Genomic DNA, 20,462 nt, shown 5'->3' on the forward strand with positions numbered 1-20,462 from the left:
AAACTAATCTCGAGCTAAGACGGAGGGGTTCCTAGATTCTACCCCTGAACAGCTTAGCAGTTTCGAAGTGCACCCAAGGCTTGGATATAGTTTAGAGTCTCAGCTGTTCAATTAATGATCAGGTTTTGCCAAGAATGCAAGTGGTCATATTTTCATCAGGAACTTGATGAATAGAAAGACTCCTCGTTGTTGCTTTGAAATAATCACTAAAAAAAATTTAGAAAGCTGACCTGGCATACTTGGGCACTCAGCATTCTCCTTGGATCACATTAAGGTTATTGCAGCAGCAATTACACAAAACATATTAGCTAGCTTGATATATATGGGATACAATTCAATTCCGTTTTATTTGTATAGCGCTTTTAACAATGCACATTGTCCCAAAGCAACTTTACAGAAATATATGAATTCGGAATATAAAATTAAAATTTATGAATTTGTCCCTAATGAGCCAAAAAAAAAAAAGAGTGATTGGAAGCATTGATAACAATACTGGGATCAAGCATCATTGACACCACTATCTGATGTAAGCCTAGTGTATATTCTCAAGCTCATTAACAGACGACATGAAATGACGACGTACATTTAGGAAGTACATCCTACAGCGTCTTCCTACAGTACAAGTAACCTGATTAAAATGTCTTCTGGCATTTAAATAGTATCTTTCATTAATAGTGTGAGTGCAGCCGACGTTATCAAACAGGAAGTGTGGTCATTAAAAATGAGCTCAAGGTGCCATGAATTGTGCACACACGAAGGCATTCATGAGCATGAGCAGTGACTCGAGGAGAGAAAATGAGAGCATTTCAGTTTGGCGAGCAATGAGACACGGGTGCTCGTGAGTGCAATTGATGGTACTTTGCTATCATTTTTAATGACCATACTCAATACCAGCTGCTCTGCACACTGAGGTTGGCTCACCTTGCTCTCGCTATTACAGATACTGTTTCAGCATCTTAAACATAAAAGTCATTGATTGATGATTCACATAATTGCTTAATACTAAGTAGGATGCTCATTTCAATATCTGCGAGTACCATAAAACACGTTCTTGATTTAGCTAGGATAGAGCTGGACTTTCTAGCCAAGTCACTCGCCTTTGCTAATCAGGACCGTGAGTAATCACTATTTTTCTACTCCTATCTTCAGTAGGTGCCAAGGTACAGCATGAAGCTTGAAGGACTACACTTGAAATTAGTTCTTGGAAGGGAGACTTCTATTTGTGACACCAGTACTAAAATAAGCAGGTCAAAGTACCTTTACCTTTCTTTCTGCTAAGCTCAGCACGAAACCTTGCACTTTTTAAAAATTACAATCAAGTTCTCATTTAATCCAATATATTTCCTGGCCTCTCGGTATTTGAGAGTCATTTGTCGTGCATTCCTTATTAAGCCTGTGATAAACTCTCTACAAACACTATTTCCAGGTCACTGAGTCTTGTTGTTGTCTGCATAAACTCTAGGCATGGGTATGAGAATGCCGGTTAAAGCAATGGTCCATGACTCTTTTAGCCTGGTTCGAGCCAAAATAAGACTGTTCACATTCATACACAGAGTCTCCATGTACGTACTGCACATGTTGTCCAAGGTGGTAAATACAACTCTCTGAACAAAAAGCTAAGTGAAGCTTCTATGCTTGTGCAATTATTCTGACCTCATTATATCAAATTGCTCTCCTGTTTCACCCTGATGATAATTTGAGCGAGACCAAACATCTCCTTAGCAAAATGAGCTACAGTGAATATCACTGAATTTGTACATGGGAGGAGGCTGATGCTTTTCTGTGGCGTCTGACTAGCGAACGATGCTTGATGTTTACCAGAAATCTGGTAAAATGGTGGTTACATTTACATTTATTCACTTAGCAGACGCTTTTATCCAAAGCGACTTACAAATGAGAAAGATACAAGCAAAAAATGAGAAAGATACAAGCAAATGGTTATGGAGGCTTCTGCTTGAGATGGCAGGTATGAGTATGTTTTATAAGGACGACAGTTCTGTTGTTTGTTGTGGTTGTGGTTGTCGAACAACAGTGAATGAACTACTGACTGTGTACCTGTGGTTGAAATCTATTTGCATATACTCACTCGTACAGCTCACTCATAAGGGCATGCTGTATAAATATATTATAACCAGGCATAAAAAGCCATGAGTAATTTCCGAATTAACAGGTAAGATTCTTACCATCGTTAATACATTAGTGAGCCCAGTGGGCCAGTAAAAGCTCTAGTGGTATGCCCAGTCCAATGTTTTCGTTTCCTGGTAACCTTACTGACTCAAGTTCAAACTGGTAGCTTACATAATACACTATTTCCAAAAGTATGTGGACACCTGAGCAATCACACCCATATGTGCTTTTGGAAAATCTTATTCCAGATTTAGTCCCCCCTTTGCTGTTATAATAAGCGCCAGTCTTCTGGAAAGGCTTTGCACCATATTTTGGAGCATGGCCATGAGGACTTGCTCATTCAGCCACAAGAGCACTAGTGAGGTCGGGTCCTGATGTTGGGCGATGGAGGTCTGGCATACAGTAAGCATTCAAGTTCATCCCAAAGGTGTTCAACAGCGTTGATGTGAGTTCTTTCAAGCCGACTTTGGCAAAATCATGTCTTTATGGCTCTCGCTTTGTGCACAGAAGCGAAGCAATGTCATGCTTGAACAGGTTTGGGCCTCTTAGTTCCAGTGAATGAAATTCTTAATGCTATAGCATACAAAGTCTATACAATTGTGTGCTTCCAACTTTGTGGCAACAGTTTGGGGAAGGCCCAGGTCTGGGCATGAAGGTCAAGTATCCACACACTTTTGGCCATTTAGTGTATAAGAAGTAATTAAATGAATCGATATAGACTAAGGAAATTACTCTTTCTACCCAGATCTTTATCCTCTTCTAACAAAATATCTAATGCACCACATTTTCTTTGCGCCCTTGACAAAAAGTTCAGTTATGAGCTATAATGTTCATCCTCGAATCACACGCAGAAATAAATAAATAACTAAAATATTATCCTGCAAGCATTTTTATTTCCTTTCGATGTTTAGCGTTATAGAACAGCTTTACGCTGCTCGGTTTTGTCAGTGTTTCCATATACTGTACAGTACTTGTGTGTTCCTGATTCGGAAAATATCGTCCTCCTTCCATGCATGCTAATTGATCCACCTAGTCAAATTGTTCTGCTGTTACCCAGATCACACCCTGGCCTGATGTGTTTCGGATTATAAAATGCTATAGTTATAGAACCGAGTTTGGTCACTCCAGCACAAAGTGCATTAAGTATAAACATAGCTACATACCAAATGAAGATCTAAAGAACCTATTCTAGGAGTTGTTGCTGATTTAAAATAGATTTGCAAATGTACATACCGTTAGGAAACATGGTGTTAAACCTTTCACAGAATACTAATCTGAGGTGTTTTAAAAGCAGGCAGAGGTGAGTGTGATTCTTTAGTTCATTTTTAATAGAGGTCCAAGGTCAAACCATTGGAGGATAAGCGTATCTTCATATCGGCCCTGCTACTTTTTTCCTCACATTCCTCACTCTGTCCTACTGATTTTAATTGTCCTCTCTGGCTGTTTTGATTTGTCTGGGGTATTTCTCAGATGTGCTTTGTGCTTCGGTTTAGGATTTATAGAGTCAGCATTGCTACACAGGTGCTGATGCGTGTGTTTCCGGTGATTTTTCTTTTCTCCCCACCCCCGTTCTTCGCCTCCACAGTGGGTTCTCATAATGAAGCTAGGTTTCTACACAGCATGCTAATAGTCTCATATTACAGATGTGAAGATGGTCTAACCTCTTTTGCTGCTTTACATGTCTGTATCTTATTATCCAGTAACTACTTGCAGAATATGTTAATTGGCAGTGTGGTACCGGTACGGTTCATTGGAATTTCCGCTAATGTTTTTACTGACGCTATTTTCAACACTGTTTCGGTACAAATTGGTATATGTTCTATAAAATAAAACAGGACTCATCCCTCTGGTCATTGTGTGCCATATTGCGTGGCCGTCTGATGACATGCCGTCCACTCACTTGAACCTCATTACTGTACTGTATTATTAGATGGTGTTATTAAATCCATCCCTCGTGCCTTTGTCCCTGTCTACACTTTGAAATTAACCAGGCTTCAGTCCAGCTTGTGTGAAATGTGTGTGTGTGGGCCTGTTTAATCTAATTGTAGCACATCCAACTACTCTCTGTGTCTATTTTTTTGTTGTTGTTGTTTTTGATAGGATCTCTTTTTTTCACACTGATTTAAAATAATTGGTTTAAGGGCATTACTGCAACACTGTGATACAGAAAATTGATTACCAAGCTATCTCGATCTAATCACACAGCAACATTTTTTATGTAAGGGTTTGGGTTTTTCAGTGAATATGGAGCTTCGGTTTGGGTGCTTACAATTCTTGATGGTTCCTGATTCGTACAGCTCTGAAAGCTACCCACATAATAAAACTCCTCTTACCTAGATCACATAGATCTAATATCCAGTGGCCTTTTGTCTCTGTATCTATAGTCTCTAGTCTTATGTCTGGAAGAATTGTGTTTTTCCCGTACTTGACCAAGGCTTTTAAATCCAGTGCATTGTTTACCTCAGTTTCACACCTCTCACTGTAAAAGGCTCCACAGAGGTGTTAAAATTATTTATTTTTTCATAACATGTGCTTCAGTGCTTCAGTACCTTTTTATATTTTAATGGGCAGATTGTTTAAATGCTATCAAATGCTGTGATTCATTCAACATATTTCATTATTTTTAACTTAACTTGTTATTTCGAGTTTACTTGACTTCCTGTGCTGTCACTTTAATAATAACTTTGAGCATTTTACATGAATGATCATCATTAGACATACAGCTGTCAACTTGATATCCTTTTATTATCTGGAAAAAAGCAAACAGAATAACAATTATTATTACTATACGGTAATATTCAATAAATTAGTCTCACTGATAGATTGTGGGATGTTAAATATCAAGTTGAATTAACAAAATTAAAAAGTAAGGAGATATTAACGCAAATATATGAGTAGTTCATTGGACTGATTTTGAAATAATTAATAAAGTCAAATTAGCAAGATATTAAGTTTCTACAAATAAAACTGAAATTTCATTTACTCTCTGATCTGATTAGTGAATTGACAACTACTTTTTTTTCTTTCTTTCTTTCTTTTTTTTTTTTAAATTATATTTAAAAAAAAATTACGAAAGTGGAATGGGTACAGACTCACCCAAACTAGACAGTTGAAGATTAGAAAAAAAATTGTAGCTGGACCTCCACAAATTTTAATTAAATACCCCTGTTCTAGACTGAAACATACAGCATTTGCTAAATTTCAAAATAGTCTGTGCTGGACCTGCTTCACCTGTAACTTTCTACTCCGTAATGTCAATATCTATACATGTATAGAATAACATTTAATGAACATTTTTCAGAATTCATCCCATGTCGTCACAAGCCCAGTCCAAAGTCGCAGGTTGCAAACCAGCCTTATCCCATGTTTAAACAAACAAATGGACACGTTCCTCCTGCAGCTGTGCTTTGCTCTTATACAATGTCAGAAAGCATCAGTCCATTTTTTTTTTTTTTTGTCAGCAAGAATGATCACTGTGCCTCCCAGGTATTACAATCATTCACCCATTCCCAGTAGATTTGATTTAAAGAATACCTTTTTTTCCCCACTCCATTCCCTCATCCATTTTTCCATTCTCCAGCACATCACATGGCTTTCCCGTCTCTTTATCTCCTTTGAAGTAAGACACGGCTCATTTAATCAAGTTAATAGTCAACCTCATTCAGCTGGACCACTTCAGTGACTCTTAAATTGCCAGGAGCCCGCAAAACTGAAGTACAGAATACTCATCAGTGTATTCCCTACAAACATATTTATTACTGAGTTTATCATAAGAGACCATTCAGTTCTGTTTTGTATCTCATTAGAGATACTATTTTGTCGTTGTAACTCTTATAAATGAAACATTGAATCAACGACATTGAAGGCGACAATATCTAATATCTCATTTTTTTAAGAAGGGTTCTTGGCTCATAATGGATGTTTTGCTCTTAAATGAGTAATAGGGCACAGAAATACACAAAATGTGGTCTTCCTTTTATGTTTCGAAATGCAAATGATCATGACAATTCAATGAATATGCTAATGACTATATATGCCGTCACATGGTAACTTCGAGTGACATTTTAAGTATGAATTTGCTACTTTCCTCTAAAAAGATTCAGCAGTACTGGTTTCACATCCTTGCAGATTTGGGTGGAAAACTGTATAAGGGATTATCCTCAGCGGTTGGTTACAGTTACTGTATGTGGGCAGTAGTAGCTCGGTGTTGCAGGGCTGATATGAATTCTCAGTTTGCTAAAAAGCCACTGCTGGACTGTCGTCCAAATGAATAAACTGTAAATGTACCAGAGGTTTATATGGGAAACGTGAAAATGATACTTTCTGCTTTTTTCAGCTGAAGTATTGTTACAAAAAGAAGAATTAAATTTGACTAGAGAATTCACTGAAGGGGAAAGGACACAGGACATGAAAGACAAGCATTGGTTTCTGGTAGCGGTTACTTTTGATTTGTGCCAACTTGTAGATAAAGTGAAGCTTGATCAGTGAACGAGTGGATGAGGCTCTGTCTTATGAGCCAATAGAAATCAAGTGGGCGGGTCTGTGGTAAAAAAAAAAATTTAGGAGCCACTAACAGCCACACCGGACTTTTTCTTTGTTGACCCTTATCTGGAAATAAAAATAGTCCTTCCATCCACCGACATATGGTAAGGCAGGGTTTCCCAAAGTTTTTGAGCAAATAATCCTAAATAAACACTATGACTTTTCTCCGACTTTTTTAGCCTTGACCTTTTTTTAATTCCAGCTTTAGAATTTAGGACTTGTAAATTCATATTCAATAAATATTTTTTTGATTCACTCAGTGTTTTTAAGGAACTATTGAAGGTAAATTAATGCAAAAATGTCTGCATTTTTATGGCTTGACTCCTACGTTACTGCAGTCAGGATAGTGAATTTCATTTAAAGCACATTTTATTTAAATGTGCCTAGTTTGGTTGTGACTCCCAGTAACATTTCAAAATAGTAGTACACAAAATCCATCTTCATATTTGGAGCGATATTTGTAATATCCATCCATTTTCTGTACCGCTTATCCTACACAGGGTAGTGGGGGAGCATAGAGCATATCCAGGGGACTCGGGTTAGGACGAGGCGGGGGACACCTTGGATGGGGTGCCAACCTATCGCACAATCACACACACACTCGCACACTACGGACAATTTGGAAATGTCGATCCGCCTAAAACGCATGTTTTTGGACTGGGGGAGGAAACCGGAGTACCTAGACAAAACCCCTGAAGCATGGGGAGAACATGCAAACTCCACAAACACATGACGCCCCATTTGAAAATGAAATGATCCTACATGCAGTTGTGACTCCTGATTTGGGATTATGGAAAGGATCCCTGCCTGCTAGGATTTTCTTGTTAGCAATGTTGGCGGCTCTGAATTTGTCCAAACAAAGAAAATGTAAATGGTATATTAAAGATTTTTTACGAGTTGTGGTTTTTTTTTTTTTTTTTTTTTTTTTTTAAATGATGTTATTTGTTATTGTGTTAACTATCTCTCGTCTTCTCTCTCTTCACCTCCCTCACACTCTCACTGCCACCGTTCTCCTCCTTTCACTTTGAGTTACTTCACACGATAAGCTTGATCCTATCATATCACTGCTCCTTCTCTTCGATATCCCCCTCTATTTCTTTCTTTCTTTCACAGTGCAGCTTGTCACACCAGCCTTCCTCCCCCGCACCCCGAATCTGCAAGCTCTCTCCAAACGGTTACAGTTTAATAAGCCCGGGTCGTGAATAATATGCAGGCTGTCATTGTGTTTGCTGGTGTAGAAGTTAAGGTGTGCGTGGGTGTGTGTGTTATCAGCACCTGACAGATATACTTGAAGGCAGAAACACTGCCTGCGCCCTCCCTTAGGCTTGCACTCACACACTGGGATGTTCTGCCAGGCTCAGATAGTGCCAGTAGCAGCATTAATTGACAGCAGAGCTAAAGAGATGTTCTGTGCAGGAGCTCTGGGGAAGGAAGGCCCTTGGGGACCATCAATCCCAAACTGTGGCATGTGCTGCTGGTGTATGTGTGCCAACACGCAGCCCCCTGTTAAAGTGGTGCTGAAGAGCCGGAAAATATATTTTGTGTTTTGTTTCTAGTAGGAATATGGCAATATTGAAATAACACAGAAGATATTGTTGCACTCATTAATATACAGTCACTACCCATACCCTGTTTAAAAATAGTCACCATTGTGGTCGACTAAAATCCGGACTGTGAAATAATAATGATGTGTGTGTATATAACCTCATTTTTGTGACCATTTGTTGCCAAAGTCTCCCATGTGGATCACAAGGTGGATTTTTTTCGACTTGGGTAAATTGGAAGGATGTGGAACAAGACTCAATTGACACTAGAAAACGTAATAAGCTAGAGAGTGATTGAGGAAAAGAAGAAACAAGGGTAAGCAAAGTGTTTTAAAACTACCCTGTCTATCCCAACATACTCTTTTAGTTGTGAAATTCCACACACATCGCAACTTCAGCTAGTTTGGTTAACTGGCTAGATCAGAAAGCACATTGTGGCAGTGGTATGCCACTTTGTTTTTAGCAAAAACAAAAGGGTCTAATGTAACTGACTCCTCTTGCATTAAAAATAAAGCTTGGAAGGAAGCAGAACTTTTTTTTTTTTTTTTTTTTTGGCACCTGAACTTTGGTGTGTATGTTGCTAGTTCTGCTAGCTTGCTAATCTGCCAATGAAGCTAGTACAAAACTGAGCATGTAACATGTAGGTCAAACAAACTACACTGATATTTCACAATGATTTAGTGTGTTATATAATTTGTTTAACTAGTTAGCTTTAGAAGCTATATACAGCTATTACCGTTTCTCATTGGAACAACGACAAAAAAAAAACCTAGCTTGACAGTGCACAGCCGCAAGCTACATTTAGTAGTCACTACAAGCTCACAAGAGACAAACAACAAACAACATAAGCAACTTGTTGAATGCTAGAGTGAACGTAGGGTTAGAGAGATTCTTGATTACTGATATTATACAGGATTGCATAAAACTCCTCAAACAAATTTACCTCAGATGATAACATTTCTAGCTTGCTTATTGTCTGCTGTTTTAGAAGAACAACAAAGACATTAACACTATGAACTAACGCATGGAATTATGCAGTGGGCGAGAAAGGTGTCCAACAAATCAAAACTATTTTATGTTTTAAAAGGTTTACCGAATCAGGACTTAATACAAAATAAGTCTAGTTGGGTTTTTAATCTGCTCTTGCAAGCTAGCATGGTTTACTAGCAACTCACATGCACAGTGGATTAAAATAATCAACTTTAAGCATTAAACAAGTGCAGATGAATGTAAGTTTGATATAAATCAGAATGATAGTATCTTAAATTGTGATTGTGAACATTTTATGCCTAATTTCCAGACATGAAACATTGATTGATTAGCAGCAGCAAGGCAACTGGACTTGAAAAATCCCGAAAATGTCACTAGACGTGTGTAATAGATCAAAACGTTGAGCACGTTTAAATATTTTGAATTCCTTACTCTGTTAACTCGGACATAGCATCCATCTTCCTGTAAAATAATCCTGCTATCACTGCGAGTTGTGCTCATAACTCGGTTGTTGGAGGATCTGACGATGCATGAAGGTGTTGTACAGTGTGTCTTCTACAATGCTGGAATACACATACAGTCCCCTCCAAAACTATTGGAATGGCAAGGACTATTCTTTTTTCTTTCTTTCTTTCTTTTCTCTTTCTTTTTTTTATTGCTCTAAACTGAAGACATTTGGGTTTGAGATCATAAGATGAATATGCAAAGATAGTTTAGAGTTTCAATTTTTATGTCCTGGTATTTAAATATAGATGTGATAAAAGACACAGAACACATTTTGTATTAGACCACCCAATTTGTAGGTGAGCAAAAATATTGGGACATGTGACTGACAAGTGTTTTGGAAAAATGTTCTGGAACCAAGATGAACCTCTACCAAAGTGATGGAAAGGCCAAAGTGTGGAGAAAGAAAGGATCTGCTCATGATCCAAAACATACAAGCTCATCTGTGAAACATGGTGGAGGTAGTGTCATGGCTTGGGCTTGCATGGCTGCTTCTGGAACATTCTCGCTAATCTTTATTGATGATGCAAGTCATAATGGTAGCAGCAGAATGAATTCAAAAGTCTACAGTAACATTTTGTCTGCCGATTTGCAGAGAAATGCATCCAAATTATTCAGGAGGAACTTTATTATGCAGCAAAACAATGATCCAAAACACACTGCCAAACACAACAAAGGACTTTATCAGGGGATATAAGTGGAAGGTTTTAGACTGGCCAAGTCAATCACCAGACCGTAACTCAGTTGAGCAGCATTCCACCTCATGAAGAAGAGACTGAAGGGAGAAACCCCACGAAACAAACAACTGAAAGATGCTGTGGTAAAAGCCTGGAGAAGCATCACAAAGGAAGAAACCAACAATTTGGTCATGTCAGTGAGTCACTGGGTTGATGCAGTTGTTGCAAGCAAGGGATATTCAACCACACATTAAGTGCACTTTACTTTTATTTTATTTTCTGTTCCTATACTTTTGCTTGGCTAAAAATTGGGTGGTCTAATACAAAAGGTTCTATGTTTATTGTTTAACACATCTAGAAATAAAAGCTGAAATCTGATACTCTCATCTCGTATCCATCTTTTGATGTTAAACCCAAATGTCTTTTGTGTATAGTGCAAACAAATGAATTGGCCTTCCAGTAGTTTTGGAGGAGACTGTATTTGTTTTCATGTTTTATTTTTTTTTCACTCCTTAGTTTAGCCTTTTCTTCCATCATGTGTATCCAGCTGCTCTTCTGCAAATACTAACAGCAGGGTTTCCTTCCTTTTCTTCTTTCGCTCTGTCCTATCCATGTTTTTCATGTCTATGGGGAAAACTTCGTCCGAAATAGGGCTTCATTTGTTTTTCATGTGGTTGTCCAGGAATGCAACCCTGATTTTACACATTTTCTCAACTGGGATTTTGGCCTTTTGAAGAATTGTTTCACGCATGCTGAGGACATTTTGCTACAGAATGTTGCTACGACCTTTTTTCAACATTGAAAAACATTGTTGTTTTTTTTTAAGGTCATAGCCTTCTCAGAAAAGTGCTGATCTAGGATCTCTCGAGGCTTTTCATGTCCTAATAAATGGGATTAAACAGAGCTGAAAAGAACTAACTCTAGATAAGATGAATCCAGATAAGCACCCGCGCATTCTATCCGATTTTTTTTTTTCTGAGCACGCACCTTGTTCTCACTTTCTTTTCTTTTCCAGCAGGTTTTCTCCTTCGCTGAAGAACCTGTCAACACCAATATAATTCTGTCACAAAGGCTGTGTGAACGTGAAATGTGCTGTATCACAAACATACCAGTACATCTTGAAAAGCTCATGGCAGATCCTGCTGTATCTGTCTCGTTTGCTGAAAGAATTTTTTTTTTACCCTTAACAATGTGTGAAGTTGTTCAACTGGTGGCGTTGACAGTGATTGTTGAAGTGTGAGATTGAACGTGGCTCACTGGCAGAGAGCATGTCTGAGAAGATTGCAAGAAATACTTGTGTGACAGAGTTATGAATTCATTTGTTTAAGAACTGTACTGTAGAAAACGTCATGGCATCCATCGAGTGATCAAAGACTAAGTATAATTAATAAATACAAGAATTCATTTTGTGACTGTGACCAGGTGGTATGAGTCAGCCTGACATGAAGCTGAGTCACCGCTACCAACTTGATTCCTATAACAGCATTGTTTTATTGCTCTTATACCGCAGTGATTCGCCAATGAGCACAATTTCTTTAAAAAAAAAATAAAGAAAGAATGTCACACAAAAATGTATTCGTTTGCGTATCGTCATTACAGATGTTGATGTAGAACATCTGCGAAACAAATACCTGTTTAACTTTACACATTATGCTATATATTTCAGACACTCTACAAATGGTGAAGCTTTTTGGAAGGACATTTTTATTTAATATTTATAAAAGGAGTCTCCAGTGCCAGTTCGAGGTAAAGCTGTAACTTGCATCATGGGAAATGACATGGCAGGTGAGGGAAACACTGTTTATAGCTGTTATCACATAAGGAACTAAGCTATATTCCACATCATTAAATGTAACTACAAAAAGTATGACATCCATCCATCCATTCATTTTCCACACCACACTGGAAGTTCCAGTCGGCCATCAATGTATGTCTTTGGACTGGGGGAGGAAACCGGAGTACCCGGAGGAAACCCCATAGCACATGGAGAACATACAGGGCGGAGGTGGGATTCGAACCCTCAGTAATAAAGCGCTTCAGGATGTGCTGTTATAAGAAAATAATCGATTTAGGAGTCGTAGCAGCATCACACACCGATCATTGATCATTTTTGTCTAACGGCATACCCTTTGTTTTATTCCTTAAATAATGTATTTTGTACTAAGGGCATGTGAACATTTGTACTCGATTATATTCTTTTAAAAATACAATTTAAAATTGCATTGTGGTCAAATCTAAAGAGTTTACTTCAGTCAACAGGTCATTCATTGCAAAATACTGATTAGAGCCTGAGGGTTAATATTTCGTCCTCGTTTCACTTTTCCAAGCTCTCCCAGCTGTAGCAAACGACACCGAACACCCAATCAAGGTCACTGGAGCGAAACTCTGATGGAGGGATCAAGTATCAAACCGCCGCAGAGGCTACTCAGTGGCTATTTTTGGAACAAAGCCCTTTCTCTTTTGCTTTTAGAGAGCCTGGCGCTTGTATGTTCACACTGTTTGGCAGTGTGCAATTACTTGCAGGCAGGAGGAGGCAGGATCTGTGACAAGTGACACACCGTCTTTCCCCCTGATGAGATGAGCACAGCGGCTGCCTGCTTTAATGAAATTAGCCATTATATATATATATACACACACACATACACACACTCACACACACACACTTGCTTTTAGTGTCTTTCTCAGGATATATATGACATCCTTTTGTCAACCTATTCAGTGGCCTCCAGCTGATCAGACACTTTTTTTTGATTAGAATTCAAGAAGAGAATTTGCATAACTGAACTACTTTGAAGGGCCATTTCGGCAGGTGCGAGTGTCTTATTGTACAGCTGCCAAGTGCTAATATAGATTTCCTCTCTTTAACAGAGAGCCCACTCAGAAACGACAACAATTAAGCACCTTTGATGGACCTAGAAAGTAAACGTATGGAGTCTTTATTGCTCGCTCCAAGCTAAGAAAAGATTAAGACCTCATTTAAAGTCACTACTTTATATTCTATTCATTTGGCAGATGGCCTTTATCCCAACGGACCTACAAGTGAAACGCAAAGTTGAGTATTTGAGGGCTATGGCCCTGCTCAAGGACACAACAGTAGATCTCTGGCAATGCCAGGACTCAATCTCACAACCTTCTGGTAACTACCACAGAATTTGGAGCTTCCTCTACCCATTCAACCTCCCCACCATTCACTTCAATTCAACTCAATTTGATTTGTATAGTGCTTTTAACAATTGTCACAATGCAGTTTTACAGCAAACTGAATGTAGGTTTAAATCCCTAATTAGCATGAGGAAGAAACCTTGACAGGAACCAGACTCTTCTGGGTGACACCAGATAAAGGGATTACAAATCATCTCTTCTACAACTCTATACTGTAAACAAAAACAGTATTAAGTGTGTTGAAAGTATGTATCGTGAATGAGTCCTGGGATGGGCAAAGAATAGTCTTTATCATCACAGCAGCAGTTCTTAGGTGCAATTATTATGAGATTATCCACAGAATCAAGAGTGAGTCTTGAACTGTTGCATAAGCTGTTTTTTGGGACGTGCAAATCTTTAAGGCATCCATAACAGCTGTAGGTGTTAAGAACATGAGTGAAATATCAGAGCTGCAAATGCATACATGCTCCATGTAGCCTTATCTTTCACCTTGCACCCTAGTATTCTTTTTCTCACCCTCTGTTTTTTTTTTTTCTTTTTTATTTCTTCCCCCTTCTCTGCTCTTGCCACTTCCTGAAGGGATCCATTTCAGTTTTTTAGACATTTTAAACAAAGGTTTAGACATCGTTCAGTCACAGCTAGTCAGATTTTCCATCTTCTTCTAACCTAATCTATGTTCCACATCTGTAGTGTATGTGTGATTACCACTGGCAAGCGTTTTGACACGTTTCCCTGTTTAAAAAAAAGATGGAAAACCTGTTCAATTTAGACTCACTTAAAATGCAAGTCTTAAAGCAGCTGTTGAATTTCATCAATCAATCCATTCAGTCAGTCCGTGACCTCCAAATTTCCATAATTCATCCTTTCCGAGATGTTTAAACGAGTGTTTACCCTTACCATCATAGTCGGTGTAACTCCTGACGTATAGATACTACAAAAAAGTTACACAAAATCTATAACCCTAAAGGGTTCTTTTTGCCCCCCTGTATGGGCCTGTAGCGGTTCGGTCTTTCCTGTCAGATCGGGGTATGTGTAAGACCACTTTTAAGACTCTAAGAACTTATAACTATCCAAGAGCTATATAAGGGACCCATTTTTTTTCCTCAAACAGTGTAGGCAGAGTGACTTCTACGGATGATCTAAACACAACAGGGAATTATTACCACACCAGCAGGATGTCATGTCCAATAGAATTAAACTTGTACTCGGTTCATTTGGATTTGAGGCCTGGCAGCAACTGTGTGTGTTTCTGCTTGTACTTGTCTGTCAGAGTCTAGTTAAGGTCAGACTGAGCAAACCTTACAGTGCTGAAAAGATCCTGCTGGAGTAGGATCAGAGCACCTGAGCAGGGGTGCAACCGTCCATATCTCTGCTAGCAAATGGGATTTGTCCTGATTAAGATCAGCAGGCAGAAGGTGCGAGATAGTAGTAGTGTGCACAGCTTTGTAGGTTCCTGGAGCACCGACTAGATGAAGATTTCGAAGCCAGAACGGTGCTTTATACATTCCGGAGACGTCCTCTGCTCCCTGCTCTGGCGGGATATAAAGATGTCTCCGAGTCCTGGGTGCTTTTCCGAATCTATCTGCACTCTAATCACCACCCCACTGACAACTCTTTTACACGCACACACATACATGCTCCATGCAGGCTTATCTTTAACCTTGTCCCTCAGTCTCCTTTCTCTCGCCTCTCTTCCTCTCCCTCCCACGCTGACTTGTACTGATTTTTTATTTTTTTCCCACTCAGTCCTTGCCATTTCCTGACTGGCGTGTTCTCTGTGTACTTTACACCCACTGCTAACAGGCAACCATATAGTTAAAGGTTCTGTCTATAAACTTTCATTGTCCACTTTTGAGCTACTGTCTAGTCTAGTGGTATTTGGATTTAAAATTAACTTCAGTTCAGAGTAGGAATTTACAGAGTCCGATCCAGTTCTAGCATTTCCTACTCTGAGTAATTCAGAGCTTTTGTCGGTGCAAGGCTGTAAGCGGGTATCACCGTGAAATTACACCTATCACACACCCTTAATTCACCAGGTGCTGGTGCAAGATAACTGCCATGTCCTCTGTAAAAACTCATGCAAATTTTAACAACGAAGCTATTGTTTGAACTTCATTAAATGAAGGCCAGATGTTCTGGTTAGTCTTGATCTGTGGAAGGAGCATCTGAAGCTCAGAGTAGTAGGCTCACAGCTCGTGAACTGCCTGATATTTAGTTGTCCACTTAGCTGGCCTCAAGCCTAGACAGCTCTCTGATCTTCATGTTGTTGTTGACTCTTGTAGGTTGCAGTCTGACTGGCTATTCGCTTTTCAGTATTACCCAAGTGGATTCTTCCTGTGAAAGCAGGCAGTTCTTGGCCACATGTACAATAGTAACAAAAAGTACCAGATTCTCTTACGAAAGCTAGAAGTCTGGCTCGTGAGACTAGTCCTGAAGCAGCACCAGCCTTGAGTATGCAAATGTAAATCTGGGTGTAGAGACTCAGCAGAGCTCTTTTTTTTAATTATTTATTTATCCTGCTTAAAAGATATACCAGCTAGTAGTGTATTCTCAGTTTTTATAGATTAATAGTAATCCGTGAGAACGAAAAGGCTCCTGGATAGATGTATTTTGAATTAATAAAAGTGTCTTAAATGAAAAACCATTGGCACTGTTGTGCTGGGCGAGGTATGTGTTTTTCTGCCGCGGTTTGCGCCTTTGTCCCCTTCGAGCATGAGTGTCCAATCTTATCCGCAAAGGGCCAATGTGGGTCCAGATTTTCATTCCAATCCAGTAGGATCCACACCTGATTCCGCCTGTATAATCAGTTGAGCTTGTCTTTCAGTGGTCTCAGGTGTAGCTTCTGCCTGGTGGGAATGAAAACCTGCACCCATACCGGACCTTTCCAGATAAGATTGGACACCCCTGTTTTAGAACGATGCGTCACTGCAAATAAATACAAGTTATTCTGACTAATCACATTTGTCCTATAATGAAACATTCCCTATCCAGATGGGTGTGGTTTCTTCAAGGATGACACCACCCCTATCCAAAGTTTTTGTTGCACTCCGCACCAGCATCATCAAAACACCAATTGAGAGAAAATCTTTTGGAAGAAAGGCGCTCATCCCTCCAGTAGAGCTTCAGAGACTTGTAGAATCTATGCCAAGGTGTATTAAAGTTGTTCTGGTCCATTATGGTAAACTCTGACATCTCTGTTTGTTCAGATATTTGGAGCAGACTCTCTGCTCTGCCCACAGTTCAAGGTGTTTAGGTATCCGATCGTTTGATCTTCAGTAGGCAGCCTGAGTGCGATAATGCCGAAGCAAAACGGGACACCACTGTGGTGGTGTTCTGTGCCAGGATGTAGGTTGGATCCTTCTGGAGCTTACACATGTCCTTACAAGCTCATGTTGTGATATAAACAGGAGAGAGGAAAGTCCCTGCTGAAATGGTAAACCCGGTGGCTCTCACTACCATGGACCTTGATTTACTACCAAGATCAGTTCTGAAACACTAAGCTTATTATTGGTATTAAAAATGTGTTATAAAATTGAGACCTTTTTTTTTTTTTAGCTGTTCCTCCGATAGAACTAAATTTCTGTCTGTACACAAACTTTTCTTGGAGTCGCACCTGAGTGAAAATAGAAACTTGCGTTATTTGGGTAGATTTTAGTTACTGCCAATTCCCACTCTCTAGCAAGGTCTCCCTTATCACCAGACAGAGTGGGCGAGGGCTAAAACTTGGCTACTGGCTTTAATCACACAAAGCCTAAATGTTACTTAGCGTGCTAACAGTTATAGCTTCGGGTTTATTTTTCCCTTCTGAAAATTATCCATGTATTTTGGTGTGTTCTTTTGGCTGCACAAGTTATCTCTTCAGCCAAATGTGTAGCGGCTTCAATTTCTCCAGCTCAGCTTTGACGAGGGCCAGGAGAGTGGCGGCATTTGGCTGCCGGTGCACTTTTCTTCCTGCTATCACTCTCCGTTTGTCTGCTGATTTATTCATGTCAGCAATGAATAGAAGTCAGAAAGGAGTTACTGGAGCTACTTTGAAAATGTTTCTCTGTGTGCTAGAGTTGTTATGATCTCTTTTTCCCAATTTTATGTGAATATGTAATGCTTACTCTTGCCTTTATTTTAAACCTCTTGCTTTATATCTGTTACTGGGGGCTCTTTAGGGTTTCCTGTAGACGGTATCAGCCCAATATCAAAGCATGCATTTCAACCAGATAGCAATATGGGGTAAGGTCTTAAGAGTAGCAGAGCCGTTTAGAATGGCAACTCATTAACCATAGTAAAAATCATCGTAAAGTTAATAGTAAGATACCATAGTAAAACTGTTTGTATAGTTGCATTAAAGCTCCAATGTTAGCATGTAGTAGTAAAATAGTATAATATGTCATGGATTTTCTTATATCGAGTGTTTTATGAGGGGCGCATGGTGGCTTAGTGGTTAGCACGTTCGCCTCACGCCTCCAGGGTCGGGGGTTCGAGTCCCATTGTGGCCATGTGTGTGCGCAGAGTTTGCATGTTCTCCCCCTGCTGCGGGGGTTTCCTCCGGGTACTCCAGTTTCCTCCCCCAGTCCAAAGACATGCATGGTAGGCTGATTGGCATGTCCATAGTGTATGAATGGGTGTGTGATCGGGTCCTGCGATGGACTGGCACCCTGTCCAGGGTGTACCCCGCCTTGTGCCCGATGCTTCCTGGGATAGGCTCCAGGTTCCCCTGCGACCCTGAAAAGGAGTAAGCGGTAGAGGATGGATGGATGGATGGAGTGTTTTATGAATTATTCCCCAGTAGAATTATGCTAGCATAATGGAGTTTAGTAAACCATTAAAGTAAATTATCAAATGGGATTTAAACATAAACATTGTCAAATAGTTTATTATAGTAAACTATAATGAATTTTCATGAGGGTGTATCTGAACATGTTTGGGCGCTTTAAGATTTCACTCTTACAGTCACTTTCACAACGGCTAGAGCTGTTGATTTGTTCCTAAATCTCTGGCACAAGGTCTCTCTCTAGTTTTCATTTGGCAACTCTGATATGAAAGTTGTGCTCTGATAAAAATGTGTCGGGGTCAGACTGATGGCACTGGATAGCCAAAATAGTCGAGGAAAAAAATAGCAAATAAAATTGCAGCTTTCCTGTTCGATATTGCCAACCTTAGCAAGCAACTAATATCATCTTTTTTTTTTTTTTAATCTTTCCAGGCAGCAGCAGAATACGTGAAAACTCGTCTGCCCGAGGTCCTGAAGCAGCACTTACAGAATTATGAGAAAGAGAAGGAGAACAGTCTTTTATCTTACCAATCCATCCTGGAGCAGCAGATCCTCAATGTGGACAAGGAGATGCTGGAGAAGCTGTCTGCCACCTATGATGAAGCAGGTGAGATGTTATGCCAAGGATCACAGGAATTTGAGTGGGAATGGAAATGGACAAATTTTGGGTGGGGAACATTATAAATACCAAAATTAAGAAAAATTTTATTCTGGTGTAGCTGCAAAAAGACGAACATGACTTCACATTAAATTAGCTTGCATGGATGAAGATTTTACAAAATGCATTTGCTTTCTGATCATGTTTTATGAAGTACATTCGAGATGTATGCTTGGGTCCTAAAATTACTCTTCCACACCTTCTACAGTCACTAGGATTGGTTTCGGGCAAGGGTATTGTTCTAAACTGTCTTTATTGTTTAACCTTTTGATCTTTTGTTCAAATAATTCACAAAAATACTCTGCTCTCACGGATATCAAACAATTGCAAACAAAACGCAGGTTTATCAAAAAAATATCTTTGTTAAATATAGGTGTGCAACAATTATTGGCATCGCTATGAATTCATATGAGAAAGATGTATTTCATGTATATTCCCATTTATATAAAAAATAAATAAAAACCTGGGTGACTAGGAACAGGAAATTGTTTAACCATGACACATAGGCTAAATTCCCTTAGTCATTCATTACAATGGGTAAGACCAATGAATAAAGCTGTGATGTGCAGCAAAATGGGAAGTGGCTGTAAGAAAATTGTCTATATCGTCTCAACGCGCGGTGAACAAGATGGTTCGAGTGGCCTGAAAAATCTCCAAGGATCACAGCTGGAGAATTGCAGAAATTAGTTGCATCTTGGGAACAGAAAGTCTCCAAAACTACAATTTGAAGTCACCTACATCACCACAAGTTGTTTGGAAGGGTTTCATGAAAAAAAGCGCCTCTACTTTCATCCGAGAACAAACTCGAGTGTGTTCAGTTTGCCAGACACTACTGGAACTCCAAATGGGATTGGGTTCTATGGTCAGATGAAACCAAAATAGAGCTTTTTGGCAATAGACACCAGAGGTGGTTTTGGTGCACACAGAGAGGTAGCCATATGGAAAAGTACCTCATTCCTACGGTTAAAAATGGTGGTGGCTCTTTAATGTTTTGCGGCTGTTTTTCTGCCAGAGGACCTGGACATTTTATTAGGATACATGGTATCATGGACTCTATCAAATATCAACAGATAGTAAATGAAAACTTGACTGCCTTTGAAAAAATAGTTAACTGACCACAAAAATGGTTTACTGACCACAAAATCAAGGTCCTGCCATGTCCATCCCAGTCCCCTGACTTGAACCCCATGGAAAACCTGTGGGGTGAACTGAAGAGGAGAGTCCACCAGTGTGGACCCCGAAATGTGAAGGATCTGGGGAGATTCTGTATGGACGAACGGTGTCAGATCCCTTGCCATGTATTCTCCAACCTCATCAGGCATTATAGGAGAAGACTCAGAGCTGTTGGCAAAGGGAGGTAGCACAAAGTATTGACCAAATTGTTAAATATAGGTGTGGAACAATTATATAAAAAAAGTGGGTTTTTTGGGGGGGGTTTGTTTGGTTTGTTTTTTTGTTGTTGTTTTTTTTTTTTTAAATAAACCTGTGTTGTT

General features: G+C 39.4%; 1 protein-coding gene across 1 annotated transcript in view; it reads left to right on the forward strand.

The window, feature by feature from the left end:
* Window positions 1-20,462, forward strand: part of ppm1lb (protein phosphatase, Mg2+/Mn2+ dependent, 1Lb) — an 80,554-nt gene that overhangs the window by 43,128 nt on the left and 16,964 nt on the right. The window contains exon 2 of the mRNA XM_053652167.1: window positions 18,744-18,918. Coding sequence (XP_053508142.1) covers window positions 18,744-18,918 — 175 coding nt within the window. The remainder of the gene's footprint in view (window positions 1-18,743; window positions 18,919-20,462) is intronic.

Source organism: Ictalurus furcatus, chromosome 20, assembly GCF_023375685.1.
Source record: "Ictalurus furcatus strain D&B chromosome 20, Billie_1.0, whole genome shotgun sequence".
Classification (NCBI taxonomy): Eukaryota; Metazoa; Chordata; class Actinopteri; order Siluriformes; family Ictaluridae; genus Ictalurus; species Ictalurus furcatus.